General features: G+C 42.3%; 1 protein-coding gene across 4 annotated transcripts in view; it reads right to left on the bottom strand.

The window, feature by feature from the left end:
* Positions 1-1,527: 1,527 nt before the first annotated feature.
* The window catches only part of RAD50 (RAD50 double strand break repair protein), an 88,988-nt gene continuing 78,564 nt past the window's right edge, over positions 1,528-11,951 (bottom strand). For 2 of the 4 annotated variants that reach the window (XM_073221265.1, XM_073221264.1), the window contains 3 exons: positions 11,714-11,856; positions 3,206-3,339; positions 1,528-1,814 (listed from right to left, as the gene is read on the bottom strand). In XM_073221265.1, the coding sequence (XP_073077366.1) occupies positions 1,628-1,814; positions 3,206-3,339; positions 11,714-11,856 (464 nt within the window). In that variant the 3' untranslated portion in view covers positions 1,528-1,627. Of the gene's footprint in view, positions 1,815-3,205; positions 3,340-4,612; positions 4,714-11,709; positions 11,857-11,951 lie in introns of those variants that run through there. The other 2 variants (XR_012124865.1, XR_012124866.1) reach the window with 2 other exon arrangements.

Raw genomic sequence — 11,951 nt, 5'->3', positions numbered from 1 at the left:
TGACCACATCCAGTGGACCTGTGTTACTGTACTACTACTGTAACACACAATTAGCATAAATTCAACAGTTTAAAACCAAAGCTATATTCTCTTACCTAATTCTGGAGATCAGAAATACAAAATCAGTGCTCAAAGCCAAGGTGTCAGCAGGGCTGTTCCTTTTGGAGGCTCTGAGAGGAAAGCCCGCTTCCCGTTGCCAGCCTCTCGTGGCCACCTGCATCCCTGGGCGCACAGCCCTTCCTTCACCTTTGCGGGCACTGCTCCAGGATCTGTTATCTGCCAACACATCACCTTCTTTTCTGCAGTCCAGTCTCTCTCTGCCTCCTTATTAGGATATTTGTGATTATACTGAAGGTAAGCCAGGATAATCTCCCACCTCAAGATCCTTAGCTTTAATCACATCTTCAAAGTTCCCTCTGCCACTGAGTAACAGGCACAGGGATCAGGACCTCCATCTCTCTGGAAGCTGGTATTTAACTTACCACAGGTACCTTAGGACCTTAGGGCTTAATTCTCTTCTAGACTCTGGCTGGGAAAGGCTGTCTGCACCAGACACTCATTAGATTTGCAGTTGGCACAAAACCAATCAAGAGGCCAATGGACTCTGAATGATAAAACTCTAGGCCCATTCAGAATTGTGTGACTTGGTAGCACTCTGCGTTGAATGCTCGTGAAAGGCATCAAGATGCTGAGTGACAATTCCAGAAAGGTGTATTTGGGCTTTTATTAGAAATGACATGTGGAATGAAAATGAGAGGCCTGCTCTTCCAGGTATGGTTGGACCCCACTGGGAGAAGGTCATGACTCTGTGAGTTCTGCCTCCTTCCACTTGGAGACCAGGACTGATGGTGGGGCAGACAGACAGGACAGCCACAGACTCGTTCATGATGGCAGATGAAGCCCCAAGTGAAAGGAGGCCTTGCACTTGGCCCAGCTTTCTAAACGTGGGTGTCACAGCAGGGAACGCGCCCCCTGTACCCCGAAGTCTGGATGACAACTGGCAGAGAAGATGGTGGGTACTGAATTCGATGATTACTTAAGGTTCCTTTCAAACCCTGAAACCTCATTTGACTACTTCTAATTTTAGTTGGGGAAACTGAGACCCAGAGAGGGAGATCTTGCCTGGATTTATCAAGTTAAAAGCAGAGCCAAATATTGAAAATATCATTTCTGGTCATCTTCAGATAGTAATACTTACTGATAACTAATTTTTTAAAAACTACAGCTAAAGAAATAAGTTCGGAGGTAACACTTAATGATGATTTTTAAAAAATTCTCAAACTGAGATTTGTCAAGGCAGTGAGATCCTACCTCTTGACAGTACTTTGAGAAGTGAAAGGTAAACCTGCAGCTTCAGGTCCTGGGGAGGAAAGCCAAGAAGCCGCCCCGCTGAGCTGCTGCAAAGAGCCCACAGGCCCCTCCCGGCTGTCTGGGGGGATGCAGGTCAGGGAGTCGGTCCAAACTGCATGTGAAACAACTTTAATTATTTTAGAACTTCTCAGACATTCATAGTCCTAGACATGAAGCTCCTTTGATAGAATATATTTTTTTATTGATTCAGCTGGCACCAGAAATAAGCAGTTGCCCAAGGAAGTGTGTTTTTAAGACATTTAAATCTTGACAATTTTTAATGGACATAAGATCCGAGGGAGCTAACACTGCATTTCACGATTTCTGAGCACTGATCAAAGTTCTTCTTAATTCTGTAGAATTTCTCCACATATTCAGAACGCCCTAAGAGTTCCACAAAATCTTCATCATGAGTGATTACCAGAAGCTGGAAGTTACGCTGCTGTGAGCGACTTTTTATTATCCTGAAACAATATATTTAGAAGATGTTATTACTAAAGAGCATAAATAACCATTGCGTTTCTTTGAAGAAGCTACTGAGAACCCTGTCAGACACACGAATGTGTGCTGAGTGTGCTGACCAGGCTTTTCCTGTGCCACGTGCCTGTCGGGGCCTCTGACAGCCCAGCAGGAAGTGGGGGAGGGATGGCGGAGACCCAGGCAGGAGTCCAGATCCTCTGCAGACAGCGGGGCCGCCGGGTGTGACTCTTCTCCTAGGTCTAGCTTAGGGACTGGTAAGAATGCATGATCTACTTTCTTCCAGAATACAAGGTTCTTCTTACTAAAGCAGGAGGAAAAGTTTTACTAATTTTCCTTAGTATCTGTGCTGTTCAACTTTAGGAGTTTGACGTATTCTTCTGCCTGGGGTTTTCCTGACCTGTTACTAATTTTCTCTGGAAGAAAATTTAAAAAAAAACAACATTACAGGTAAGGGAAATAACATATACAAGCCTTGTTGCCTTCTTAGGAGTCAAGTCTACTTAGAATTCTGCCACTGTCAGTCACTAGATGCATCATTAGGACAACACCGAGAAGGCCTGAGTGGGTGTTCTGAGAACATTTTTGCTCATTATCTATATGCCGAGGTACTAGCTATGAGACAGACCTGAGAGACTTTTTCTTTTAACTAACCACTTACTTGCCCCTTGTCTGACATGGATGCACTTAGGTTTCAAGAGCACTAACCCTTATTTACTGGTTGTGCAGGACAACTGACAGATGGCTGGAGGAAGGTGGCTCTATGGTCGCTTGATTCTCCCAGTCCCATCCTTGCGATCAGATAGGAGACGTTATGTCTGCCAGAAAGAGTCTATCTGAAGCCAGGAGTACCTAGAACAGCTTCTCTATAGAAGCGCTTTTCCACTGCCAGCACAATCCTTCAGCAATAGCTGCCCAGCCCTGGAGCCTGTCTATCACAGGTGAATATGCTCAAAGGTATGTGCAATTTGACTCTCTGGATTCTTAACCACTAATATACTTTTTAAATAAGCTTTCATTCCTCAGAGATGCTGTCTGACACATGTGAAAAGCTAGGGAGACACACAGTCCAAAACCCACTCTCACCTCCTAGGAAGTTCTTAGCAGGGCATGTGGGTCTTTGTGGGGTTTACAGGAAACTCACACTGTGAGTTTCCCTACGAACACACTTGGCGAGATGCAGGATGTATCTGGGGCTGCTGTTCACCATCCAGTTTTTTCCTAAGCATCTGAAGAATTACTATCAAAAGGTGAAGCCTAAGGTCTGACACCAACTAGCTTCCCCAAGGAAGACACATCTAGAGAGGGTTTCCACCAGAGAACTCTTATTCTTACTTTAAAAATTATCATCACCTGCCACCAAATTTGAGATACTTACTCAACGAGAGCATGTGCAAGAGACTCAATGTTTTCTCGGTCAAGATTCGTTGTTGGCTCATCCAGAGCAAGGATGCCACAGTTCAAGCAGAACGTCTCGGCCAGGGCCAGGCGGATGATGAGGGAGGCTAACACCTGCAAAGAAACACCAGAGCTGAGCTGCACTGCATAGACCTTTTTCTCATTCATGCAGACCTGGCAGAATGTCTGTAGAAGGGAAAGGTGGGGAAAAGACACAGGGTCTGACCTCAGACAAACCACTACTCTTTTGTTTGGGGAGCCTGGCATGGTGCCCACTCACCCCCTTTCAGAAGATGAACCATCAGGTACATTATCTTGGTCTATCATTTGCAATGAAATCAAATGCTGAAAGCAAGGCTGACTCCCCTTGACACACAAATCACATCAGCTATAAAACTTGCAATCAGAGGAGGAAAAGATGGCGGCGTGAGTAGGGTGGCGGAAATCTCCCAAAACCAATCTATTTTGAAAATACAGCAAATACAACTATTCCTAAAAGAGTGACCAGAAGATATAGTACACAAGCCAGGCTACATCTGCGAGAACCCAACATCTCATGGAAAAGGGTAAGATACAAAGCTGTTGACCCAGGGGGACCCAAGCACTCCCCCCACCCAGCTCACCAGCAGGAAGAAAAGAATCAGAGTGGGGAGGGACTGGAAGCACAGGACTGCTAAATACCCAGCCCAAGTAATCTGCCCCGGGCGCACAGACACACATTGCAGGGTGCTCTGGATATTAGAGGAGCGGAAAAGCAAAATCTGAGCCTAAGACTGCGAACGGTTCCCACAGCCAGCTGCCCTGGGACAAAAGAAAAGCAGGTGCTTTTAAAGTCTTAAAGGGACAAGGGTTTAACAGATGGACAAAACTGTCCTGGCACACTCAGCCCAGCAAGCTGGGAACTTTAAGGAACTTCAGGCGCCCTAACTCTGTTTGGCAATGCAGCTCTGAGGCCCCTCACCACGATAAACAGCATGCTGTTCCTTCCTCCCCACTGGCACTGTAAGCAAATTGGCTGACCTGCCATTGCTGTGGAACAGCTGGGTAGCAGCCCCGCCTACAGCAACCACACAGCTTAACACACAGGCTTCTCCCTGCGCACGGCTAACTGGCGCAGACCCAGAGGCTGCTCCCTGCGCACGGTTGACTGGCATAGACAGAGGACACAGGCGCAGAGTACGGAAAGCATGAAGGGACTTTGTTCTCATGGCAGAACATGCGCCACTTGCCTGCAACCCCCGCCAATACCCAGCCCATGGCAGCTCAGGGGATTAACCCAGAGGCTGCTCCCTGTGTGTGGTTAACTGGCACAGACAGTGGAGACAGGCAAGGCGACCAGCAAGCAGGAAGGGACTTTGTTCTCCAGGCTGACACATGCGCCACTCACTGGCGACCACTCCCATTGCCATGAAAAGGCAGAAGAATCTTGTTCAGTCCAAAATTCCTCAAACACCAGAGAGAGGCCTTGGTGAGACTGAAATCACCAATCTTCCTGAAAAAGAATTCAAAATAAAGGTCATAAGCATGCTGATGGAGCTACAGAGAAATATTCAAGAGCTAAGGGATGAATTCAGGAGGGAGATAACATATGAAACAAACAATGAAGGATTTAAGAGCAGACTAGATAAGGTGGAAGAGACTGTTAATGGAACAGAAATCAGAGAACAGAAATACAGAGAAGCCGGGTCAGAGAGAGATAGAAGGATGTCTAGGAATGAAAAAATATTAAGAGAACTGTTCCTTCCTCCCTGCCGGCACTGTATTCACATTAGAGGGGTACCAGAAGAAGAAGAGATAAAAAGGGATAGAAAGAGTCTTTGAAGAAATAATTGCTGAAAACTTCCCCAATCTGGGGAAGAAAATAGTCTCTCAGGCCATGGAAGTCCACAGATCTTCCAACACAAGGACCCAAGGAAGACAACACCAAGATATATAATAATTAAAATGGCAAAGATCAAAGACAAGGACAGAGTATAAAAGCAGCCAAAGAGAGAAAAAAGATCACCTACAAAGGAAAACCCATCAGGCTATCATCAGACTTCTCAGCAGAAACTTTACAGGCCAGAAGGGAATGGCATGATATAGTTAATGCAATGAAACAGAAGGGCCTTGAACCAAGAATACTGTATCCAGCACGATTATCATTTAAATCTGAAGGAGGGATTAAAGAATTCCCAGATAAGCAAAAGTTGAGGGAATTTACCTCCCACAAACTATCTCTACAATGTATTTTAAAAGGACTGCTCTAGATGGAAGTATGCTTAACGTTAAATAGCTGTCACCAGAGAAAATGAAACCACAGTAAAGAAAGTAGACCAACTAAATACTAGCTAAATGCAAAATAAAATCAGCTATGCAAAAAATCAGTCAAGGGAAACACAAAGAGTACAGAATAAAACACCTAACATATGAAGAACGGAGGAGGAAGAAAAAGAAGGGAGAGAAATAAAGAATCATCAGACAGTGTTTATAATAGCATAAGTAAGTGAATTAAGTTAGACAGTTAGATAGTAAAAAAGCTGCCCTTGAACCTTTGGTAACCACGAATCCAAAGTCTGCAATGGCAATAAGTACATATCTATCGATAATCAGCCTAAATGTGAATGGACTGAATGCACCAATCAAAAGACACAGAGTAATAGAATGGATAAAAAAGCAAGATCCATCTATATGCTGCCTACAAGAGACTCATTTCAAACCCAAAGACATACATAGACTAAAAGCGAAGGGATTGAAAAAGATACTCCATGCAAACAATAGGGAGAAAAAAGCAGGTGTTGCAGTACTTGTATCACACAAAATAGAACTCAAAACAAAGAAACTAACAAGAGATAAAGAAGGACATTACATAACGATAAAGGGGTCCGACCAATAAGAGGATATAACCATTATAAATATGTATGTACCCAACACAGGAGCACCCACATATGTGAAACAAATACTAACAGAATCAAAGGAGGAAACTGAATGCAATGCACTCATTTTAGGAGACTTCAACACACCACTCACTCCAAAGGACAGATGAACCAGACAGAAAACAAGTAAGGCCACAGAGGCACTGAACAACACATTAGAACAGATGGACCTAACAGACATCTACAGAGCTCTAACACCCAAAAGCAGCAGGATCAACAATCTTCTCAAGTGCACATGGAACATTTTCCAGAATAAACCACATACTAGGCCACAAAAAGAGCCTTAGTAAATCAAAAAAGATTGAAATTGTACCAACCAACTTCACAGATCACAAAGGTAAAAACCAGAAATAAATTGTACAAAGAAAACAAAAAGGCTCACAAACACATGGAGGCTTAACAACATACTCCTAAATAATCAATGACCAAATTAAAATAGAGATCAAGCAATATATGGAGACAAATGACAATAACAGCACAAAGCCCCAACTTCTGTGGGACACAGTGAAAGCAGTTCTAAGAGGAAAGTATATAGCACTCCAGGTCTATTTAAAGAAGGAGGAACAATCCCAAATGAAGTCTAAATTCACAATTATTGAAACTGGAAAAAGAACAACAAATGAGACCCAAAGTCAGCAGAAGGAGGGACATAATACAGATCAAAGAAGAAATAAATAAAATTGAGAGGAATAAAACAATAGAAAAAAATTAATGAAACCAAGAATTGGTTCTTTGAGAAAATAAAACAAAATAGATAACCCCTAGCCAGATTTATTAAGGAAAAAAGAGATGCTACACACATGAACAGAATCAGAAATGAGAAAGGAAAATCACTATAGACACCACAGAAATACAAAGAATTATTAGAGAATACTATGAAAAACTATATGCTAACAAACTGGATAACCTAGAAGAAATGGACAACTTTCTAGAAAAATAAAACCTTCCAAGACTGACCCAGGTAGAAACAGAAAATCTGAACAGACCAAGTACCAGCAATGAAATTGAATCGGTAATCAAAAAACTACCCAAGAACCAGATGGATTCACAGCTGAATTTCATCATACATTTAGAGAAGACATAATACCCATTCTCCTTAAAGTTTTCCAAAAATAGAAGAGGAGAGAATACTTCCAAACTCATTCTATGAAGCCAGCATTACTTTAATACCAAAACCAGGCAAAGACATAACAAAAAAAGAAAACAATATCCCTGATGAACACAGATGCAAAAATACTCAATAAAATATTAGCAAACTGAATTCAGAATACATCAAGAGGATCATACACCATGACCAAGTGGGATTCATCCCAGGGATGCAAGGATGATACAATTTTCGAAAATCCATCAACATCATCCACCACATCGACAAAAAGTAGGACAAAAATCACATGATCATCTCCATAGATGCTGAAAAAGCATTCAAGAAAATTCAACATCCATTCAGGATAAAAACTCTCTCAACAAAATGGGTATAGATGGCAAGTACCTCAACATAATAAAGGCCATATATAACAAACCCACAGCCAACATCATACTTAACAGCAAGAAGCTGAAAGCTTTTCCTCTAAGATCAGGAACAAGACAAGGATGCCCACTCTCCCTGCTTTTATTCAGCATAGTACTGGAGGTTCTGGCCATGGCAATCAGACAATACAAAGAAATAAAAGGCATCCACACTGGTAAGGAAGAAGTTAAACTGTCACTGTTTGCAGATGACATGATATTGTACATAAAAAAACCCTAAAGAATCCACTCCAAAACTACTAGAACTAATACTGGAATTCAGCAAAGTTGTAGGACAAAAAATTAATACACAGATATCTGTTGCATTCCTATACACTAATGATGAACTAGCAGAAAGAGAAATCAGGAAAACAATTCCATTCACAATTGCACCAAAAAGAATAAAATACCTAGGAATAAACCTAATCAAGGAAGTGAAAGACCTATACCCTGAAAATTATAAGACACTCTGAAGAGAAATTAAAGAGGACACTACTAAATGGAAATTCATCCCATGCTCTTGGGTAGGAAGAATTAATATTGTCAAAATGGCCATCCTGCCTAAAGCAATCTACAGATTCAATGCAATCAATATCAAAATACTGATAGCATTCTTCAATGAACTGGAACAAATAGTTATAAAATTCATATGAAACCAGAAAAGACCCAGAATAGCCAAAGCAATCCTGAGGAGGAAGAATAAATCAGGGGGAATCTTGCTTCCCAACTTCAAGCTCTACTACAAAGCCACAGTAATCAAGACAAGTTGGTACTGGCACAACAGATCCATAGACCAGTGGAACAGAGAGTCCAGATATTGACCCAAGCATATATGGTCAATTAATATACAATAAAGGAGCCATGGACATACAATTGGGAAATGACAGCCTCTTCAACAGCCAGTGTTGGCAAAACCAGACAGCTACATGTAAGAGAATGAAACTGGATCACTGTCTAACCCCATACACAAAGTAAACTTGAAATGGATCAAAGACCTGAATGTAAGTCATGAAACCATAAAACTCTTAGAAGAAAACATAGGCAAAACTCTCTTGAACATAAACATGAGCAACTTCTTCATGAACATATCTCCATGGGCAAGGGAAACAAAAGCTAAAATGAACAAGTGGGACTATATCAAACTAAAAAGCTTCCATACAGCAAAGGACACCATCAGTAGAACAAAAAGGCATCCTACAGTATGGGAGAATATATTCATAAATGACAGATCCGATAAGGGGTTGACATCCAAAATATACAGAGCTCACACATCTCAACAACAAAAAGCAAATAATCCAATTAAAAAATGGGTAGAGGGTCTGAAGAGACACTTCTCCAAAGAAGAAATTCAGATGGCCAACAGGCACATGAAAAGATGTTCCACATCGCTAATCATCAGAGAAATGCAAATTAAAACTGCAGTGAGATATCACCGCACACCAGTCAGGACAGCCACCATCCAAAAGACAGACAACAACAAATGTTGGCGAGGTTGTGGAGAAAGGGGAACCCTCCTACACTGCTGGTGGGAATGTAAATTAGTTCAACCATTGTGGAAAACAGCATGGAGGTTCCTCAAAAAACTAAAAATAGAAATACCATTTGACCCAGGAATTTCACTCCTAGGAATTTACCCTAAGAAAGCAGCAGCCCAGTTTGAAAAAGAATATGCCCCCCTATGTTTATTGCAGCACTATTTACAATAGTCAAGAAATGGAAGCAACCTAAGCATCCATCAGATGAAAACAAATCCTACCATTTGCAACAACATGGATGGAGCTAGAGGGTATTATGCTCAGTGAAATAAGCCAGGCAGAGAAAGACAAGTACCAGATTTCACTCATTTGTGGAGTATAAGAAAAAGGAAAACTGAAGGAACAAAACAGCAGCAGACTCACAGAACCCAAGAATGGACCAACAGTTACCAAAGGGAAAGGGACTGGGGAGGATGGGTGGGAAGGGAGGGATAAGGGGTATAAAAAGGTGGTATTACAATTAGCACACATAATGTAGGGGGTGGGCGGTACGGGGAGGACTGTACAACACAGAGAAGACAAATAGTGACTCTATAGCATCTTACTACGCTGATGGACAGTGACTGTAATGGGGTATGTGGTGGGGACTTGATAATGGGGGGAATCTAGTATCCACAATGTTGCTCATGTGATTGTGTATTAATAATACCAAAATAGAAAAACAAAAAAAACCCTTGCAATCACAGGTTTAAGTCAGAAATGCACTACCATTTTTCTCAAACTAGTAATTTTAATAACAGTGTGATGCTAACAATCTTAAAAATTCATGACCTATTTTATTTTCCTGATAATGAGATTTGTTAGAAAACCTGAACCCATTACATTTTCCAGAGCATCATGACACCTTTCCTCTCTTAAGAGTCATCTTTCCATCTCTAAGTTCTAGGTTCCTAAGAGGCACCAGTATAGTGCTGTAACCCACACTTAACTAGTTTGTGTCTATAATTTCGGGGAGAAAGAGAGCATGCTGAAGCCAAGTGTATAAGGGACACAGGATTAAAAGTTAAGGCTTATTCTAGGAAGTATAAACTCTTTTTGTATGAGCTGTATATCTCCCCTCCTGAGTGTGTGAGAGGAGGGGTATGAGTGAGAGAGTGAGTGGGTGGGTGAGTGATTTGAGAGTAGTTCACAGCTTCTCTGTACTGGCAGGGACAGGCCAGCACTGTAGAAGTCAGGGGCACAGCTTGGCCTTGTGGACAGGCACGTTCTTCCTGACTTGATCCCCACTGCTGCCCCTCCCCTCCCCACCAACTCAGAGCAGAGTCTGAATGGAGTTCCTCGACCATGTCTAGCAAACCATTTGTGTATCTTCTTCCCCAACTCCAAGGAAGGAATTACTGCTAATTAGTTTTTATATTTAGAGTAACTATAGAAAATCTACTTTTGTTCTGTCTTTTCGAAAGTATTTTTAATCCAAAGAGACATGTTTAAAACTCGGCATTTTCTCATTCATAATTACCACTAAAAATCACCAAAGCAGTAGGGAATACTGACTATGTATCACAAATTTGTCATTTTTGCAGAATATGGGTAAGATAATAATCTGCAGATGCCTTAAATCAGTATCAGCTGTCTGGGCTGACACATATATGCATGGTGTGTCTTTAAGCAAAAATTCAGAACTATTTATGAAAATAAATCAGATGATGTGAGCACTCATTTCTACCATTTTAAACTTTTGTTAAAATCAGGGGCCCGGAAGTGTTATCAAGTAGTCTTCTGCTTCTCACCTGAAAGAATGAAGCTCAAGCACCTGGGGCACCTGGACACTGGTCTAGGCAGTGAACGGACTGGCCTGTGTCTCCAGGACGCAGGTTCCACCTTCCTGACTTGAGAACTTGACTGCACGCTCTATGTACAACCTAGGCTGCCTTCCCAGAGCCTCATGTAGAGCCAGGTGGCTTGGCCCAGACTCTGAGTCATGGGTGTGGGGGTGGGGGACAGGCACCCACGGGCCCTTAGGTCAGATGGGCTGCAGGCCCATAGGCTGGGCTGGGGTGGGTCTCAGTCCTGTGATGGGGCCGCTTTCTCAACGAAACCCTCATATATTGTAATGCCTCATCTGCCTCAACTAGGATCCAGTTTGCTCGACCTGTACGGCATTGATCCTAACATACCCCTCCTCCCACCTCTGACTTCTCTAAAATCAGGATACATCTTACAATTACAGCTGCATTTTTTCTTTCTTGGTGGCACATAAAATAGTGGTGTGTTTCTTAACTGGTAACTTTGTTCTCCTAAGGAGTGGTGTGAAACAATGAATGGTCTTCAGCATCTTGCTCTCTATTTAGCCTATCCTGTGAGAATGTTCCAGGCCTTTTTCCTAAAAGCCTACTTCACCTAATTTTGCAAGAAATGCTGGTCAGAACTGGCAGAACATAATGAGGGTAGCTGAGCCAGATCCACCTTACGGGGCAGCAAGGAGAGCTGTAAGGAGCTTCCCACCATTCACGGGCAGCCATGTGGGCTTCCACTGCACTAACATTTATTTCTCTGTGTACACGTGGCTCCCTAGGCTCTTAAGACACTTGCCTTTTGTCCGGCACTGCATCGTCCTCGCATATCCAAGGCTGTGTCTCCCTTTAGCATCACCACTCGGTAGTTGTAATTCCGCCTTTTATCAGAGGCGGATACATTTTCATCAGCATCAGACCGAATTTCTATGTATTCAATATCTGTCACAGAAAGAAGATTTCAGAGGAGCCTACACTCTGTTGCCTTTTGCCCTTTACAAACATTATACCAAAAAAAGCCTAAGGAGCAAGGCTGA

This window comes from Manis javanica, chromosome 14 (assembly GCF_040802235.1).
Source record: "Manis javanica isolate MJ-LG chromosome 14, MJ_LKY, whole genome shotgun sequence".
Lineage (NCBI taxonomy): Eukaryota > Metazoa > Chordata > Mammalia > Pholidota > Manidae > Manis > Manis javanica.
This window is presented reverse-complemented; position numbering and strand designations above follow the sequence as displayed.